General features: G+C 51.0%; 1 protein-coding gene across 1 annotated transcript; it reads left to right on the forward strand.

The window, feature by feature from the left end:
• Positions 1-1,183: 1,183 nt before the first annotated feature.
• IL23R (interleukin 23 receptor) lies at positions 1,184-17,408 on the forward strand. The gene is made up of 16 exons (XM_051797994.1): positions 1,184-1,334; positions 2,923-4,208; positions 5,250-5,332; positions 6,271-6,576; positions 6,690-6,813; positions 7,664-7,851; positions 7,943-8,088; positions 8,753-8,912; positions 9,525-9,607; positions 9,869-10,085; positions 11,732-11,929; positions 12,327-12,410; positions 14,229-14,279; positions 14,873-14,969; positions 15,405-15,495; positions 16,162-17,408. Exons 2-16 carry the CDS (start codon positions 4,081-4,083, stop codon positions 16,777-16,779), a joined length of 2,574 nt encoding a protein of 857 aa, XP_051653954.1. The 5' UTR covers positions 1,184-1,334; positions 2,923-4,080; the 3' UTR covers positions 16,780-17,408.
• The last annotated feature ends 3,021 nt before the right edge of the window (positions 17,409-20,429 follow it).

The raw sequence follows: 20,429 nt of genomic DNA on the forward strand, positions 1-20,429 counted from the left end.
GTGGCTGTGGAGGAGATGGAGGGTGGGCATGGGGGCTTGATGCAGAGGGATGTGGGATGAGCCCCAGTTCGGCAGCCACAGCACTTCCATGGGATCTTAGGTTGGAAAAGACCATGAAGTCCAACTGCCCCCTCAGCACTAACAAGGCCACCACTAGCCCATGTCCTCAGTTCCACAACCCAGACATCTGTTAAATCCCTCCAGGGTCATTTTTGGGGTCTTTCCCAATGTGAGGAGGGAAGGCAGCAGTGAGACATTCATTGCCTGTAGCCATGACGGTGTTTACAGAGGAAACAGCCCTTTTTGGAGAGCTTTATTGGCAATTATCTCCCTGCCACGACCTGCCTGGGCACAGCCAAGCCCTGCAGCCTCCAGTGGAAAATGTGGTGTCGTGGCCCCACAGGCACAAGCTGCCGCTCGTCCTGGCACACTCAGCTCACCCTCCCCTTGCAGTGAAAAGTAAACTCTTTGCCCAAACTTTCTTTTTCCTGGCTGATTCATGTCCCTGTTGCTGCCCCACTCATGGGGAAGGAGCAGGAGCAGGAGCTGTTCCCTGGCATGGCTCACAGGAAGGACAAGCTGACTTTAAAGTCCAGGAGCAATTTCTCCATATCTTGGGTGTCCTTTTGCCCTGGCCAAAAATCACAGTCAAAACCTCTTTCTCATTGGCATCAGCTTCCTTGTTCCTGCACTGAGCCCTATCCGTCCTTATCAACCTGCTGTGCGGTCTTGGACTTGGGAGTATTTATTCCTCCAGCAGCAGAGAGGAACCTAATCCTGCACGGACACCAGTGCCAGCGGAATTGACGCAAGCAGCACTGATTCCCAGGGCTGCCCTCCCTCTGGCACAGCCGTGTCCCCCAGGGAGCCCCACTGGGGGTGCAGGGAAGCCCCCATGAGTGCAGCGTCCACAGCGCAGATGCCACTGTGGTGGTTTCAAGGTCAAATATTTGAATGTCACCCCCACAACGGAGCCAGCACGGCGAGAAGGGGACGAGCCTGCACTCCCAGGATGGCCATATCTGTGCCACCTACATCCTTGGCGTCCCCCGTATCCCCCATGCCAAGCACAACTCTGAGTATGACACAAGTGCTCCACTTTTAGCAGCAGAGCCGGGTCTGTCCCGACCTTTCCTTCCTGCTGATCTCAGCCTCTGAGTCAGGGCAGGAATCCGAGCGTGCCCACCAAAAATAACAAATGTTAAATTAATCCAGTTTAATCTTAATCTCGTTTGACAACCAGCTCAGCCGGGGGTGCTCCCCGGTGTCCAACTGACCAGGACTCCGGGATGGGGGGAAAGGGAAAAGGGCTCCGGAGCCCGGCACCCCACACGGTATGGGGACAGAGGGAAGTATGGGGGGCACGGGGGTGGTGGCAGGAGCCAGCAGCTCCCGGTGACAGTGGCAATGGGGGTGGCACGGGGGCCAGGCGGGGCTGGTCCCGGCACAGCGAGGAAGTCACGGTGAGATCCCTATCGCCTGCGCGGGGGCGGCCGGGAAAGGCACGGTACAGCGGGGGCGGGAGTGGGGCCGCCTGAATTCAGGGCTGACAGTGCCCCCAAAACCTGGGTCCTGCTGTGCAGGGGGAAGAGGTAACTAACCCCAACCCTGACTAGTGTGCCAGACTGGGGAGCACCTGGATCCCGAGGGAAAGAGGCACTAAGGGCTGTAGGCACTGTCCTGGGTGTGCTGGGAGAAGCCTGCACGGCTAGGCTGAGCCATGCCAGCCCCTGGAGGGACTCTCTGTATGGCATTTCCACTTCTGGACATAGAATCACAGAATCCTGGAATGCTTTGGGTTGGAAGGAACCTTAAAGATCACACAGTCTCACCCTCTGTCATGGGCAGGGACACCTTCCACTATCCCAAGGTTGCTCCAAGCCCCATCCAACCTTGAACACTTCCAGGGATGGGGCAGCCACAGCTTCTCTGGGCAACGTGTTCCAGGGCCTCACCACCCTCACAGCCAAGAATTTCTTCCTAAATCCAATCTAACCCTCCTCCCTCAGTCTAAAGCCTTATATCTGGCTGTAAGGAATATCTAAACGAACCACAAAGAGCCCCGAATGAACAAGAGGTGTGATGGGGTTTGGAATGATGGAGCAGTGTAGCTGCCTCAGAGGAAGGCAATAGCAACTGAGAATCCTCAGCATGGGAAGGATAAATCCATGGGAAAGAGTCTGGCATGAGGGCTCACTCTGCTTCCGCCCCGCTACGCACTGAGCTGCAGCTCGACATGACTGCTCAGGAAGAGATAAGGAGACATCAGTTTAACCAGCACCAGAAGATCAGTGGTATGGGAACCAGCAGCTCAGAGAGGCTGTGACACCTGTCCTGGGAAGGCACACTACTCCACGTGCCACTGCTCTGTGCTGGCTCCAGATGTGCTGCCCTGGCTCCAGATGTGCTTGTCCTTGGGGCTGCCCCAGCCCCAGATGACTTAAACGGGCTCCAGATGTGCACACTTACCATCCTCTCCCAGCTGTGCAGCCCCAGCCCCAGCTGTGTCCCCACACACCCAGAACATGCCAAAATGAAAATTCCCACTGAAACCCTCCCAGTCCTGCTCCTGACTATACAGTACCATAGCCATATAGACGCGTTATATACATTACTATCCATTACCATGGCCATACAGACACATTATATACATTACTATAACCACACGTTATAGTTTCATCACCCAGTGAGGTTTTACTCCCACTGTGCTGCCAGCAGGCTCATGCTCTCACTTCCACTAAAAAGTCCCCATGGATCAGACAAAACCTAGAGCAGCTGGCACTTGCTGGCAGAGGAAGGCTCTGTCTTGCCCTGGGGGAGAAAAATTCTGTTCCCCAACATTTCCCTCTTCAAGGCAGAGCTGGGAGCTGTGCGGTATTTCCTGTGGTTGCAGCCTCTAATGAGGTTAACACTGTTTTTGAGGTTTAACTCTTCAACCGACATGAGAAAGGAAGCCACAGGCTCTGCAGAGTCAGGGTTTGGGAGCAGCAGGGAGCCAGTGGGATGGAGGGCACTGGAGCATCCCTGGAGCCTTGGACCTTTCAACCCTGGGAGTCTGCAGCTTGGAACATCCTTGGATGAGCTGGTGGCCAGCACAAGCAGAGGGGGTGCACTCACTGCTGGTGAAAACAACCTCACTCATTAAGGACTCCTCATTCCATGCTTCTGGGATTAGCAGGAAAATGTCCTTTCCCTGATGCAGCTCAGCCCAGCACACTCTGCTGTGCTCCTGTCACCTTGTACACAGCAACACAACCATAAAAATCCATTTGGGATGGATTTAACTTTGTTGGGGTGTCTCCAAATTCTGTAAGAACTTTCAGAAGACACTCCTTCCCCCAAGGCTGCTCCTTTAAGGGATGCTGGGTTTTCCCATGGACTGACTCAGACTGGAAACTCTCCATTTTTGGTGCTGTTATCTGGGTCAGCCCCACTGCTCACCTCGCTCACACTCACCGATGCTTCTTGCTGCGCTCGGCAGCTCCGAGCAGGAGGAGGATCCCAGCAGGATCCTGAGGACAGCCAAGGTAAGAACCCTCTACTCTGCCCAGCTTCCAGACCCCTACATTTAAATACAAAATATGCCAGCTCATTGTCCTCACCTGCTGCTCCCATGCATTATCCCCTCCTGGCACAGCTGCCGGTGAAGATTCCACCTGGTTTGGGCTTGAACAACAGGACAGCTTTTTCCTTCTTTTTTTACTTCCCATTTCTTTAGCTCTAATGCACGAGGAGACTTTAACAGAGACAAGATCAAAGCCCAGCATCTGCCAGCAAGGGAAACAGTCTTGTTCCTTTGGCTTTGGAGTTTGAAAATGCCTATAAATTGGAATAAAAATATGAATGTGAGTGATTCCCAGGGGAGGCAGAGCCTGCAGTCCCTTGTAAAGCTGCCAGTGGGCAGAATTAGTGTGTTTTCAGCTCTTTTTGTAGAATACAAGTTGTATTTTTTCATTTGCTCTGACTTGCAGAAGGTTCATCTGCTTCTCTTAGTAGGTCAGGTAATAGGGAGGCACTTAAAATTTGACTCACTAGTGATGAGTATTTGAACATCCCTTAAACCAAACAAGGTCAGTTCACATGGCAGGAGAAATACCGAAGTACTTGCTGCTGCTGGTGGCCTGGTTTGGGTTGAAAAACAGCATTTTGAAGCTTTCACTGTGGACTCTGCTGTCTCTCCAGGGAAAACTTGCCATTCCTGACTTCAGGTATTGCATGGGGTTATTTGAAAAGAAAATGAGGGAGTTGTGGGGCTTTTCTGGATGTTCAACCCTGGGTAGGGGAATGGGGTGTCAGGTCTGGTCAGGGTCTGCTCCCAGGAGGATGTTTTTCATGAAAAAGAGCAATTTTCCCCCAGGGAGTTGCATTTCCTTGCACTTCAGTCCGTATCTTGGTTGTTTCAAAGCTGACCCATCCCCACATCCCAAGTCCCACAGGGCTGGTGAGATTAGGCTTCCCGTCTGGAGAGGGTTTGTCCTGGTGGGATGCATCCAAAGAAGCTGGGGAGAAAGTCAAAGGGAACAGGGAAAAATTTAGGCAAGACTGTGGGATGCAGACACAAGAGTGGCTCCTTGGGGAGAGGTGGGAAGCCCTGGCCTGAGGTTTTGGGGCTGTCTCGGGGGGTTCACTGCTTGCAAGAGCCATTGTTCAGCTTGGACAGGACCTGTGGGAAAGATCTTATGGAAATGAAAGTTTTGTCCCACAAAACCATGTCTGAGCATCCCAAGGGATGGAGACTGTAGGGTGAGCCCTGCTGTGTGGTTAACATTAAAGAGCTTTTTCTTATGTTTAGCTGGAATTTTCTGATTTCCAGTGTGAGCCCATTGCCTCCTGTCCTTTCACTGGGCAATGCTGGGAGGAGTTTGGCTCCCTCATCTTTACTTCCTCGTCTATACCCAAGGATTTAAGCCTCTTTGAGCCCCTCCTCTCCAGCAGCTCTCCCAACCCTTCCACATTTCCCAGGTGCTCCCCACCCTCAGGCATTTTTGCTGGACTCCAATCTGTCCATGTCTCTCCTGTCCTCAGGGGAGCCCAGCCCTGATCCCAGCATTCCAGATGTGCCTCCTCAGTGCTGAGCAGAGGGATACCATCCCCCTGACCCACCAAACCCGTCTCTTTCAAGGAAGGTTTTCAGCCTTGATTTCCCTGCTGTAAATCCACGTTTTCCTGCTCCCATCGCCTCCTGGTGCTCCTGCCTGTGCTGGAGCTGGTTTACAGGAGGATTCCCTCCATCCCCTTTCCTTCCACAGACTATGCCATGCGTGGGCAGTGGCTGCAGCCCAGGCCATGGCAGGGTCTGGCAATGCTTTGGTGCTCTACATCCTGGTCTGCTGCCTGTGCCAAGGTAAGTGGCCACCACATGGCTCAGCACGGCCACCATGGTCTCGCTGACCACCAGAGCATACCCTGTGGTCCTACAGGGGATTTAGGGTGGGAATAGGACAGTTGTAGAGCTACAGCTGTGGATTTTGGGGGGAGCACTGCACTAGCATTGCAAAGGGGTCCCATGTCCTGCGGCACCTTCTGTTTCCCACTGACATCCTTGGAGCAGGACCATGTCCAGCCTCATTGCAGTGGCTGTGCTAAGCAGTGGGATGTGCCTCCACAGGCATAGCCAGAGCACAGCCTTGCCCTTTCCAGGAAGGCCAGATGGAGTCTGATAGTGGCTGTGAGCCCGAGCTGCCTGGGCTAGTGCAGAGCTCCATCTGATAGCGCAGGGCAGCGCACGCCTCCGCCGCCCTAATCAGGGGATCAGAGTTCTCGAGACTGTGGGTTATTTCCCTGCACTCATTTAAACATTAGAGCAAAACCTAAAATTGTCTGTTTCTGATCTGCTGGGATGAGTCACTGGGTGCCGGGGCATTGCTGCAGGCAGGGGTTGGTTTCATCACAGATTCATAGACTGGTTTGAGTCGGGAGGGACCTTAAAGCTCATCTTGTTTCACCCCCTGTCATGGACAGGGACACCTTCCACTATCCCAGGTTGCTCCAAGCCCTGGCCAACCTGGCCTTGGGCACTTCCAGGGATGGGGCAGCCACAGCTTCTCTGGGTAACCTGTGCCAGGGCCTCACCACCCTCACAGCCATGAATTCCTTCCCAATATCACTCATGACCCCTAGTTTCTCCCTATCCCATGGGGTTCAAGGGGGTGCTGGCATCCCCTTGCTGCAGGGTCCAGCCATGCTGCTGCTGCATCCCCTGTGGAGTGGTGCAGCGCAGGGGCATCCCTTCCTGTGGGACACCCACCCAGAGCCACCCTGACCCAGCAGGTATTGGCACAGGTGCTGCAAACATCAAGTGCTCAGGGCACGTCTGGGTCGACCCCGCGCCCGTAGTGCAGATGGGTTCCAACATCTCCATCAACTGCCTCTCCACCCTCGGCTGCCCCTCAGCCAAGTTCATCATCCTCCTCAACTACAACCGCACTGAGGGTCCCCTACACCCCCTCAACAGCAGCTCCGTCCAGCTCCGGCTGCGCGATTTCCGGCTGCCCTTCGGGGCCATCGTCTGCTTTGCCCGCTGCCCCAACAGCGGGAGGGACCAGCTGGTGTGTGGCACTGAGGTCCGGGCCGGCTGTGAGTACCTTGGAGGGGGGGCTTGAGGGCTTTTGCTGAGCACCGAAAAGTTGGGGCATGCAGTGTGTGGTTTTGGGGGATGACCATACTTTCACCTGTCCTTACCCCTGCAGACCCTCCAGACCCCCCCAGCAACCTGAGCTGTGTCATTGCCGAGGGCTCGGAGCACCTGGAATGCAGGTGGGATGCAGGGAGGCCGCCCCACCTGCTCACCCACCACACCCTCCACCTGCGCAGGTGAGGCCCCCAGGGAGCAGGGGGGCTGCAGGGATGAGAGGGAGCGCGGGACCGGCACGTGGCAGCCACAGAGCCGGGTGACAGCAGGGCTGCTGTGAGCGGGTGCCATGCCCTAGTTACACTTCCTACAGCTCACGTTTGCTCATCTTCTGCTCGAAAACCACACGTTCCACCACTGGTTGAGTTCTGCATGAGTAACCTCCCGCACTCAGTGCCGTTACTGACCCAGCACACATTCCATCATGCTGTGGCACATGGAAGCAGCACGTTGTTTTCAGGTGCTTGGACTCTCTCTGAGCTAAAAAGAGGGTGAACCTAATGCTGCCCAAATCCCAAAACTGAAACTCCAACCTGAAGCAGAGGTGCTGGCTGCTACATGGTGTGCCACAGCCCATTCTGCCCATCCCAGGATGCTCCCTGCTGCTGAAGTCCCCATGGCACTAGCCTGGTATGTCACAGTCCATCCTGGGATGCTCCCTGCCACTGAAGTCCCCATGGCACCAACCTGGCAGGCTTTCAGTTACTCTGACTCAATTATTGAAGACATTAAATTCCATCATACTTGGCTTTATGAAGAGAAGGGATAAACCTCCTGTCTAAATTTGCTTGGGATCAAACTGAACCATGCAGCCAGAAAGAAAAGTTCCCTTCCTGTCATGAAAATGCGAATTCCCAGCAAAAATGTCAGGAACTGAAGGGAATAACTTTCCAGTTTGCTTTAGGAGTGACAAACTCCGGGTTTGGGGATGACCATGCCCTGGTCACGAGCTGCGACACCTCGGGAGTGTCACCATCCCAGTGGATGTCTGGTGCTGGGATGGGCACTGACAGGCTGCCTTCTGCTTCCCAGGTTCGCGGCAGAAGATGAGGAGGGTGCTGAGGAGGAGGAAGAAGAAGAGGAGAAGGTGTTTCCTGCAGACTCACCAGTGCCCCTGAGTGCGCTGTGCAACAGGAGCCACTATTCGGTGTGGGTGCAGGCCAGGAATGCACTGGGCACTGCCCACTCGGCCCCACAGCTCCTCAGCCTGCAGGACATTGGTATGTCTGCCCTCCCATCCATCTGCCCACCCATCCCTCTATCCATACGAGGGCAGCCCCCCACCCCACCCGTTTCTGGCTCTCCCCACAGTAATCCCCACTCTGCCCCTGGTCACTGGTGCTGAGACAACAGAGGCATCCTCTCCCACCACCACGATCCACTGGAGCCGTCAGACACAGCTGGAGAACGTGCACTGCGAAGAGCGACACCAAGCCAAGGGCACTCCAGCATGGCATGTGAGACCCCCAGGACTCCCCAGACCTCCCCCATGTGCAGCATCAGGCCCTGTTAGGAGAGGTGCAAGTCCTAGTCCTGTTGGAAACCCTCTTAAAAATGAGAGCATTTGGGGTCATTCAAAACCTACCCATTTGCTCTGGTACTGGTGGGGAAGGTGCACCCCAGCCACAGGCAGCTCCCGCTTTTGGGGTGCAGGAGAGCTGGTGCCATCTGAGAGAACAGGTGGCAGGGTTATCTCAGCTTTACAAGCAAAAGGGCAAAATTCAAAATGTTTCCAAACATTATCTGCTCTGCAAGGACAAGACACAAAATCCTCTGGGATGCTCAGTGCAGACCCACAGATACAACTACACTGGGGCAGCTCCACCTGAGTCCCTTTGGAAACATCCCTGGGTGCTGGCAGGGGCTGAGCTGGATCCCAGTCCCCATAGGAGCCCCCAAAATCCCTGTGGTGTCAGAAGCCCAGCAGAGAAATGGGATGGGGGTTCTCTCTATGGCTCCACAGCTTGCCCAGTGCATTTGTAGAGGGGACAGTGTGGACTCTGCCCATCCCCACCCATGCAGATGAGAAAGGCAGTGACCACCACTGTGTCTGGGGGCTGGTGGTGGCAGTGGGGGCCCGGCTGGGTCCCACTTCCCCCCAAGACCCTGCTTCCCTTGCAGGTGGAGGTGTGGGACAGTGCAGCACAGGATGGGCCCCGCTGGCAGCACAACCTGCAGAGTGACACCCAGTACCTGTTCCAGGTCAGGTGCAGGCTCAGCATCCCCAACAGTCCCTGGAGTGCCTGGAGCCCCCCCTTTCTCTACACCACCCCGGAGGCAGGTAGGCTCAGCTTCAGAGACACCCCTGTACATAGCATTTCCAGAGTGCCCAGAGCAATGGTGGAGTCCCTATCCCTGCTTTTTAAATCCCAGAGATTTAAAAGCTATGTGGATTTGGCGCCTGGGGACATGGGTTAATAGCGACCATCCCCCAGTGCTGGGGGAGTGGCTGGACTTGGTCATTTAGAGGGCTTTTCCAACCTAAACAATTCCATGATTCCACGATTCCACAATCATTGATAGCCTCTTGCCCTGGGTGGAAAAAAATCACACCAGTCAGGGTGTCACACGAGCCACAAATATCTGTCACCTCGTGCCAGTTTCCCCCTTTTCATCCTGGCTGCTAACACCAGGATGAGGTTGGAAAGGGCCGGCTCAGTCATCCCGGCCGGCAGCGGGACGAGATGCCCGAGGAGCGTTGCCCTCACATCCCGGCTGTAGTGAGGAAGACGTGCTCGCCCCAAAAAGCAGCGCCCGCTGCTGTTTCCTCTCACAGCGGCAGAGACCCGGCCAGGCAGGGCTTCCTGCTAGGGCTGTGTGTGTTGGGGGGAGCCCCGTCGGTGGGTGTCCCCCGGTGCCTCAACCCCCATCCCACGCTCTCTCCGTCCCGCAGCCCCCGCCGCGGCTCCCGACGTCTGGCGGCGCCTGGGCCCGGCGTTCCCCGACGGCAGCCGCGAGGTGACGGTCTTGATCAAGGTAAAGCGGGTTTTGGCAGCCTCTGTGAAATTTTGGCGTGCTCTGCTCCTCCCCGAGCAGAGAAGGGAACGCCCTCCCTGAGAAGCCCTTCGACCAAAGGGATGGGCGGGGAAGTGACACCCCAACGTGAAGTAAAATCTCTCCATCTTTGTAAAATCCACGTGTGTGCCACCCAGCCAAGGGCACATCTGTGGGATGTGTCTCAGTGTCACATCCCACACCCGTACCCACGGGACGGACTGTCTGCCTTGCCGTTCACAGCCGCTGCCCCCCCGGGACGCCCGCGGGAGGATCCTGGGCTATGCCGTGGCTGCCGAGACCCCCGGAGGAATGCTGGTCCTCTGCAACACCTCCAGCACGGAGTGCGATATCACGGTGCAACCGGGAACCCACACCCTCCTCATCACTGCTCACAACTCCAAGGGGGCTTCCAGCCCCGCCAGCATCACCCTTGGCCAGGGTGCCAGCAGCCAGGAAGGTAGGATGTCACCTGCAGGTGTAAGGATGTCACAGGCCACTTGCAGGTGCAACAGAGACTGGCTTTTATCAGGGTTGCAGGAGGAAAACACTGAACTGTGCAAGGGAAAATCTCGGCAAATATTTTCCCTCAGCAGCCCACTCTGCTGAGGGAACACAACATCCCCCAGGCAATTCCAGCATTCCCTGGAGATGGAGATGCTATACAGGTGCATATAGAATCATGGAATCCAGGAATGGTTTGGGTTGGAAGGAACCTTTTTAAAGCCTATCCAGTCCCAACCCCTGCCATAGGCAGGGACACCTTCCACTATCCCAGGTTGCTCCAAGCCCCATCCAGCCTGGCCTTGGACACTTCCAGGGATGGAGCAGCCACAGTTTCTCTGGGAAACCTCTGCCAGGGCCTCACCACCCTCACAGCCAAGAATTCCTTCCCACTATCCCATCTAAGCCTGCCCTCTGGCAGTGTGAAGCCATTCCCCCTTGTCCTGGCACTCTGGGTCCTTGTCCCAAGTCCCTCTCCAGTTCTCTTGGAGCCCCTTTAGGCACTGGAATATCAGCCCTTCACCACCTAAGGCTGTAGTACCTTGGCTGGCAGAGCAAAGGGTGCAAGGCTGCTCCTTTGCTCCCTGCCCCCCAAAATAGCTCCTGCAGCCTCTGCCAGGGAGTCAGCCCCTGCTGTGAGCTGGGTCCTTGCAAACAGAAAAGGAAAAAGTCCTTTCTGAGCCACAGGCTGTGGTTTTCCCCACAACCATGCTTTCCTATTTCTGAAAAACGTCTCTTTTAATGAGCAATGGAAGGGGAAAGTCCCATTCAAACTGAGGACAAATACATGACTAAAAAGAAACTGAAGAGAATTGAAGTGGAAAAAAGCTCTCTAAGCTCTCAGTTACCTGAATCATGTGCATTTCTTGTAAGAAATTACAGGTAAAGCATTTCAGGGACATGACAAAGCTGACAATGTGTTTTTGTAACACATGTACATAAACATAGGGGAGGGAACGGAGCTGGGGAAGGATCTGGATCTCCAGAAGCAGCTGAGGGAGCTGGGGGGGCTCAACCTGGAGAAAAAGAGGCTCAGGGGGGACCTTCTTGCTCTCTGCAACTCCCTGACAGCAGGGTGGAGCCAAGTGGGAGTCAGGTTCTGCTCCCAGGGAACAAGGGACAGGACAAACAGAAACAGCCTCAAGTTGTGCCAGGGGATGCTCAGGTTGGATATTGGGAAAATTCCTTCCTGAAATAGTTGTCCAGCCCTGACACAGCTGCTTGGGGCAGTGGTGGAGTCCCCATCCCTGAAGGGATTCATAAGTGGATGTAACACCTAGGGACATGGGTTAGTGGTGGCCTTGGCAGTGCTGGGGGAATGGTTGAACTCGATCTTTAAGGTCTTTTCCAATCTAAATAGTTCTATGAAATATAGAACGATATATATATAAATATATATAAAAATCTATCTTCGTATATTTTGTGTGTTTATAGATATTTATATATAAACCCCCATATTCTATAATTTCTTGTTCCCTCTTCAGTTTTAAAAAACTTCCAGGAAAGACACATTTTGCCTGGGCTTAGCTGACCCTTCCCAGTCTCCTGCTCTCCAAAGATGAGTCTGTTGGGTGACACTTCCCTTGCCATCTCTCTCGGCAGAATTCCCAGCACCAGTGGCTCTGGAGGTCAAGCCCGACAACCAGAGCAGGGTCTTGGTTCACTGGCAGCCCCCCCAGCACAGCAAGAGCCCCCCACTCTGGTTCATAGTGGAGTGGGTTTCCACCTCCCAGTATCACCAGGAGGAGCACTATTTTTGGAAGAAAGTCCCATCCCAGGAAACACACACATACATCCAAGGTAAGATATTCCAGAAGTCCTTTTGCTACTTGGTGCAGTTCATCAGGACATTATAAATCCAAAATAGATTATAAAGGTAGTTTCATTTGAAGCTGAGCCCCCACCCACTTGTTTCTGGGGAGTGGTACAAAGAGTCCTTAGGAAACAAGAAGTGAAGAAACAGGAGATGTGAGGACAGACAGTGGGATTTGGTTCCCTGGGTGAAGGTCACAGGGAAAGAATGAAGTGACAGGTGAGCTGGCAGCCAGGGAACCACACCAGACCTGTGGAGGCCTGTGCAAGCACAGGAGATGCTCCATCTACTTCCACCACTCAGCAACACGCCCTTGAACAAACCTAGAGCCCTCACAGGAGGCTACAAACATATATTAAAGGCAAACCTTGGTTTTTTTCCCAGAAGAGGCAGCAGCTGGGTTTCGCATCAATGTGTCGGTGTACGCGGTCTACACCGGCGGAGTCAGCAAACCCAGCTCTGGCAAAGGTAAGCCTGGGGGGGGGTGGAGATGCTGCTGCTTCTTCCCACAATCTGGCAGTTTGGTAGGATTACTTAGTCTCAAACACAAGATGAAAACCCCTCCCATTGACCTGAGGAAAGCAGAGCTCTAGATGGCATCCTCTTGACTACGGGATATGAAAATAGAGGTTTTTGTCAATATGTCTCTATTAAAGCCTTCTCTAGGTGATCTTTGCTCCTGTGCAAAGATCTAATGTATTCAAGAACCACATCTTACTTTATAAGATACACCAATGGACTCCTTTCCCCTTTAGAAAGAATGAATTTGCTGCTTTGCACATTTCACAAGTGGTTCAGACAAACCAAGACACAGAAAACAGCTTCTACAGAGACCAACTGGCCCAGCCACAGCTCACCCCTCCTTACCTGGAGCGGGAACCATGGAACACTTGGGGTTGGAAGGGACCTTTTAAGATCATGTAATCCAATCCCTCTGCAATGAGCAGGGACATCTTCAACTCCACCAGCAACCTTCAGTTCTGGAAATTGTTTTAGGTAAGAGCATGAGCCAACTTGCAGAGGAACGTCAGCATCTCCAGCATTGTGGCCTGGCTTTGGTTGTCCTCAAGAGCTGGGCAGGTCCCTGAAGACAAGGGAGGGATGACATCAAGTCATTAATTCAGACCAGAAATTTGACCTCTAGAGCCCCTCTAGCACAGCATAAGTGGAGACTGAGGGCCCAGACTGAGCTTAAATAGAGCCCCTGGGCAGGGGTGTGGGTGGAGGTCCCAGGTGAGGCTGGTCAGGGTCATTAAGACCTGTCAATGCTCTCGGTGCCCTGACAGAGCTGGATGTACCTGCAGGAAGCACCTGAGGATGTTCTTCACTGTCCTGGGCTGTGATGCCATTTTAGATGGGTTATCTGAAGCCGCTCAGATACTTTCCCTATGACAAACCAGCTCCCTGTTTCTGTTTGACACCTCTCATGGCTTAGAGAAGGGCAGTTATTCAATTTTTTTGCCAAGAAATGGAAACAAATATTCCTGACCAGTTCATCTCAGGCTATGCACAGTCATTAGCTTTGTCCTCACGGACACACTTTGGCTCTGGACAGGACCCCTTTTCTGCAGCAGCAATGGCACCACCTGTCTGTAAAGGAGAAGAGACCCCAAGGGAATTGCTGAGTTTGGCCTGGACGGAAGCTTGCTGCTTATTGGAGCAGAAATACCCTTCTTACCATGGCAGGCTCATTAGTTGCAGATCTTCCCTCACCACACAGCCTGCCACACAAGCAAATTATTAGAAATTCATTCCCATGGGGTTCAGGTAGTTTGGGAAATCCCAGAGTCCTGGAATGGAAGGGACCTTAAAGATCATCTTGTCCCACCCCCTGCCATGAGCAGGGACACCTTCCACTACCCCAGGTTGCTCCAATCCCTGTCTATCCTGGCCTTAAACACTTCCAGGGATAGGGCAGCCACAGCTTCTCTGGGAAACCTGTTGAAAAACCTGTAGGTGCTCATGAAAAAGGATGTACAGTTCCCCAGCCAAAATAAATTCTTGTTTCAGGTGCTGAGGGGAGCAATGTGTGTGGAAGATGTTTTGTAGTTGTTGATCAATGTCTCATTCAATTGGATCTCTGAGAAACAGGATATTGACCATTGTCCAGCCAGAGCTGGAGTTATTAATTACTTCAGGGATTATTACTTCAGCTTATTTTTTCTCATTACACCATTATTTATGTTTCTAAATAATATTAACAAAGTAAAACCCAGACATAGCTTCTGTGTCACCCACAGTCCTCTAAGTGAAATTATGGACATTTTTTCCCCTTCTCTGTTTCAGTCCCTCCAGAGGAGCCGCTCCTGGGCAGCATCTACAGTGAGAATCCCCATGGTAAGAAGACCTTGGGTAGCTCAGACTTATTAAGCCAGGCTTTCTCCTTGGCCAGCAGTGGAAGGTTTAACCCAAGAAGCACCTGCAGCATTTGGGCATGCTCGCATCAGCGAGCTCATGTACATTTGGGGAGATCAGAGCCAAAAAAAGGGACCTTTCCACTCGGTGGGGACGTGACCCACCTGGAGGGAAGGCTGCAGTGATCTCACATAATGCAAGCCTGGAGTTTTGCTTTCTTATGAGACTTATAATGTACATTACAATTAGGAGGTGAGAAAACAAGGAAAACATAATATCAACATATATCACAACAGCAAGAGGCTGTTTCCATCTTGCAGTTTGAACCGGGGACTCATTTAAGCACCTCCCACCCATTTTTCTAACGTTGGTGATGCTCTGGTTTGCACATATTCTGGTAGAGGTCACGTTATGATCTGTTGCAACACTTAAACCAAAAGCAAAACCAACATAAGCTGAAGAATTCACTTCAGCATTTCTGGAAGGGAAGGTAAGGCCATGTAGGAAATGGTTACTGACTGAATCACTTGACTGAATCCCCTGGCATGACCTCTTCCCTCTCCATCCTTTTTCAGATGATGACATCAGAGTTTTCCTGGGACTGGGCATCAGCATGGTCATATTATCAGTTGGTTTTGCAATTCTGATGTTTAAAAAATCAGTCAGAAAAAGGTATTATTTTCTCTTCTACACATTTTTTCCTTATTTCTAGCTCATACCTTTTTTAGTATGTATTTTTAGTATGTAGAAGAAATTTCTTCTAGGATATTTTAAAATCAACTCCAGAAGCCAGTCTTTTCAATGCAGCCTTTTCGCTGAGGGCAGCATCACCCATTCACCAGGTTGTTGTATGAAAAGACATTTGTGTGCTCTACAGTAAGGCAGAGACCAACAAAAAACCCCAAAACATAGAATCATAGGATTGGTAAAATCATAGAAAGGGGAAACCCACCTGTATGGGGTGAACCTGCAGCTTCCAAGCCACCCTCAAAGTCTGGATGCACTTTGTGTTCCCTCCTGCCAGGACAGTTTCATGCTGCATGAGGAATAACTGATTGATAAAATGGACTGATATCTTGGGCTTTATTTTTTTTCTTTTTGCTAAAGTATTAAAGTCACCACTGTGCAGCTTTTGCCAAAATGGCTGTTTGAAGAGTTTCCCCACATGGAAAACAGCAACGTGGTAAAGTCCCTCCAGGTAAGTGCAGCAGTATCTCCTTTTGCTTCACCTCAGATTAAAGCTTAGAATCATAGAATCACAGGATTGTTTAGGCTGGAAAATCCCTCTAAGTTGAGGAATCGAGTCCAACCATCCCCCAGCATTGCCAAGGCTACCACTGACCCATGTCCCCAGGTGCCACATGCACATGACTTTTAAATCCCTCCAGGGATGGGGACTCCCCCACTGCCCTGGGCAAGTGTGCCAGGGCTGGACAGCCCATTGCAAGAAGGAATTTTCACTAATATCCAACCTAATACTCCCCTGGCAGAACTTGAGGCCATTTCCTCTTGTCCTGTCACTTGTCACTTCGGAGAAGGCAACTTGCTCTGTTGCTGTGAAAAACGTGGATGGGAAGACGATTAAGCTCTAAAGGACTGGAAACTGCTCAGGAATCATTTCCCAAGCATTCGTAAGGTGTATGACAGCCCAGATTAGCTGAAGTCTTTAAACCTTGCCCCAATATAGTCTGTATTTAGTGGCCACAGCTGTCTCAAGCTGGAAGGGACCTTAAAGCTCATTCTATTCCATCCCCTGTCATGGGCAGGGATCCTTCCACTGGAGCAGACTGCTCCAAGCTCTAATGACAGATCTCCTGTTAATAAAATTTTCCAGTTTGTTACTACAGTCCTCATTTTTTTCCAGACCAAGAGTGATTTAATGAGTGACAGTTTCCAGGATCCACTCCTGGACACCAGCGACCCCACAGTTATGGAAGTCGAGGAGGTGCCGGCGCATGAGGCACACGAGAGTGTGGCCACCCCAAGGAAGCCCAGCAGAGATGTCATTGAGGATGGGGAGAACCCAGGGGCCGTGGCTCCTGCCAGCACCACAATCCTGGAGCAGATCAGTGACTACAAACCCCAGATATCCAATGGGAACACACTGGGATACATCGCTGCCAACATTTACCAGACGCAGCCCCCCACAGTCCTCCCAGAACCAGAGATGAGCATCTTTGGAGACTACACGAGCCCCGTTCCACACCTGTGGGATGGGGAGGGAGGGGCACCCCAAGTCTGTCTGCTGGAGAAGATCAACCTCATCCTAAACAACAGTCGGAGTGGGCAAAGCCAGATGTTTGTCCCAGCCCAGGGGGGACACGCGTCCCTCCCAGAGAGCCAGTGGGGACAGAGGCTGCCCAGCCATGACCAAGAGCAAATGCTGGTCCCCAAGGAGCTACTCTCCTGCCTCAGATCCATGAACAGGGAGTCAGTGGATATAAAGCCCTACTTTCCACAAAGCATTGGAGGGTTATTTTGAGAGGAATTGTAATTGTGGTTAAAACCCCATAAGTGGTGACCAAGGCAGGTATCAGATATTTGAGATCACCAACAGCAGAGCTGGAGCAAAACCCCCAGTCAGAAATTTGCCCTCTTGCTCACTACAAGTTCTTGTGGCTGCCTGGAAAACTTGGGCCAGTAAATCACAATTTTAAACTTATCTTGTATTGACACAAGCAAAAAAACTGTAAAACCTGGATTCCTGTAGGAACTGAAATGCCAAGCAGGTGATTCTTGCAAGGTGCAATGTGTTTTAATTATTATTCAACATCGTTCTCTTGTTAAATATTTGGAGCATTTCGTCCTTGGAGATGATTGTGGTTACCATTGATAAAAAAAAATCCCTCAGACATCCTGCCAGAGGTGTGTAAAATATTTTGGGATTACTCCTGATGAAGAGACACTGCACCAAGGAGGATTTATGTATCATACATAGGTGCCAACAACTCTTCTGTTTGACAGAATAACCCAATTTCATTTTCCTCCCATTCCATAATAAAAACCCAATGAGGTAAGAACAAGCCTTCATTGCCTGCCAGGCTGATTTAAAATCCCTCTGAATCAGTCCCTGGCCTAATCCTTCACTTTGGGTGAGGGATTTATCACCTCAGAGCGCTTCTGTCAGTGCCTCAGCTTACTGTGTGAAGCACAGTGTGGCACAGCAAAATGATATTTTTTTAGGCATGTGACTGGGAATTTGGATCTTCTGACATCCAGAAGGTGAAATGCAGGAGTCTTCTTCCTGCTGAGCAGTCATGAAACCATTTACAAGTTTTCCTGGGACTTACAAAACATTCCCAAAGTATATTTCTTTCAATTTTTCCTAGGCACTGTATGCATTTCTCTATCAGCTGTCGCACAAATGGATCAATTTTGTTGTTTATCCTGGATACTTCCAAACCAACATCCTTGTGGGCTGTGTTTGTTTTCTTCTAACACCCCGAGAGATCTGTCACTGATATTTCTGGAGTAGTAGATACCTGGCTAAGTGGGGTAGGATTATTCTTCAGAAGCAGCAAACTGTTTCCAAGGCAGAAATGTGACTGTTTCATGTAGGTGAGTCTAAAATTAGTGATTGCTGCCTGAGCAGGAAGGAAATTGTAGAACAGCTACATACCATCAGTGTGAGATGGGGAAGGTATTTTTTTCAATGTCCACATCCTGAAACTTGTGCTGAACTTTGTCACCTGAACTACCAAAGCTCACAGGGGAAAATGCTTCTTTTGTCAGCAAATAAGGCTGAAAGCTTGGTCTTACCTTTCAGGCTCTTGCTGGTTGAATTTCCAGCCCTAATAACTCCCTCCAGCGTGGATCCCTGCAAATATATCCACGGCCAGGGGAGCACAGGGATGAAACATTGCCCAGATCACGCCATGGATATTTGCCTCAGCAGTGCCAATGCTCCCACTGATTTCTTAGGTGCTGAAGGAAATATTTCTCCTTTTCATGGGTGTGGGGATGCATCTGGTAAATTTGGGCTGGTTACTGGAGGAAATGGAAAGAGAGGGGCACAAATGTATATTTACATAGTGCTTCACCATATATATATGTCGATACAGTGAAGCCCTGGCACAGGTTGCCCAGAGAAGCTGTGCCTGCCCCGCCCCTGGAAGTGTCCAAGGCCAAGTTGGACAGGGTTTGGAGCAACCTGGAATAGTTGGAGGTGTCCCTGCCCATGGCAGCAGTGGAACTGAATGATCTTTAGGGTTTCTTCCAGCCCAAACCAGTCTGGGATTCCGTGATTCAAAACACTGGGCCAGGTTGTTCCAAGGCCCGTTAAACCTGGCCTTGGACACTTCCAGAGATGGGGCATCCCATTAACCAAATCATGATGTCACTCTCAGTAGATTTATTTTAACATCTCAGATTCCCTCCCTCCCTCCCTTAAATATTACATACTCCCTAATCCTTGATATCAGTATTTTCTAACGTTTGGTTTTACTGTTGGCAGTTGGATCTTGTGCCAGCGATTTCCACTAGTCATTTATCAGCTCAGGAATGAATTTTATGGGTTGTTCAGTGCCATCACAACCTGGGTTTATGTACCTTGGAGGCACTTAAAGGAAGGGTACACTGAATAATGTCTCTGCCCACAGAGAGGGAGCACCAAAAACAATGACTGGTGTAACTCACTGATTGCAAACTCCTCTGTCCATGATCCCCTGCGAGTGACATCTGTGTGTCAATACTTAATGATGAGACATCCTTTGTTCTGAATGAGTAACATGGAGCAGTGTTCTTACACGTTACTTACACCTACGTGTACTGTAATAACTACCAAAGCAGAATAGCTCACGACCCACAGAGATGCACCACAACACGGTGTCCCATCGCTACCCAAAGTTCTAACACAACCTCCCTGAAACAGATACTTTTATAGAAATAGAAGGAGAGAACAGATGAAAAAGAAATAAGAAATTGGGTGTTCAAAGCTTCAGTGGGTTTGGAGAACAGCAGAGTCATCCACTCCTGCTCTTATCTCCATCCCCTCCGTAGAGCAGGGTGTATCTACTGGGTGTATTGAGTGTGACCTTGAGGCAATAGAAGTTACCAGCACCACTCCCTGCGGGACTTGTTTACCACCCTTCTTCAAAGAGTAGAGTTGGAGATTAATTAAACCAAATGCAGAATGCAGAGATTATAAATAAATTTGACATGTAATAAATTATGCATCAAATGTACATCAATAGCTACAATGTTATATCATTTATACCTCTTCTCTGCCCCTGTTATCATGCAGGAGGACATGGAATTCATTCTGGTTTGAGGTTTGAAGCACAAGAGAGCTGGGTTTAGTCACAGCTTAGTCACCAACTCACCGTGTGACCTTCACAAGCGCTTTGTCTTCATTTCTTATTCACAGAGTCTGAATAGTAACAACTACCACTGGTAAAGCCTCAGGATCTGAGGTCAAAAGCACCTTAAACTCTTTGGTAATAGGAACGGGACAAGAAGATCATTGAAACATCTTCTGAGTAATATTGTGCAGCTTGATTTTATTCTGTGTCGCATTTACAAACCCACCCCAGGCTGGAAGGTTTGCAAGGGCTTGGTTGTCAGTAAACTGTGGGAGAGATTCAGTGGCAGATAAAGATGCTGCAGAGGCTAAAATTGGATTACAAACTTGAGCATTTCACAGAGCTAAGTAACACCCGTCGACCTCCGGGGATTTCTGAGTGCACAGACCGAAGATCAAAGCCCAGATTGTGACCAAGGCTCGTGCAAAGCTGCAAAGAAGTGCCTGGATCAGCAAAAGCCTTCTGGAAACGTGGCAAGGGGGAAACGGTCGCAGATGGAATGACCTGACAACAAAAGTGGGAATATCCATTAAAAATTATGCTATTTGGTGTAGTCTCTTCCACCCTGAGTTTTGGGGGGTTAGTTCTTATGGAGGGAGGATGAGGAGTTGTGCTCGGGGTGGGAGGGCTGAGAACAGCGGCAGAGACTGAAACCAAACTGGCATTTCAGAGAAGAGGATGTGAGAGGTGAGACTGTGGTTTGGGTCTCGTCGGGCTCCACTGAATGCCACCTTCACAGGGAAAATCACATGAGAATGGCTCTTGCAAAGCCATTGGAGCAGGGCTTGGATTCAGGAGAAAAGGAACCTTGAAAACAGCAAAAAGAAAACAA

The sequence above is a fragment of the Manacus candei genome, unplaced genomic scaffold (assembly GCF_025592945.1).
Source record: "Manacus candei isolate 608988 ecotype Guabito, Panama unplaced genomic scaffold, ASM2559294v1 h1tg000005l, whole genome shotgun sequence".
Classification (NCBI taxonomy): Eukaryota; Metazoa; Chordata; class Aves; order Passeriformes; family Pipridae; genus Manacus; species Manacus candei.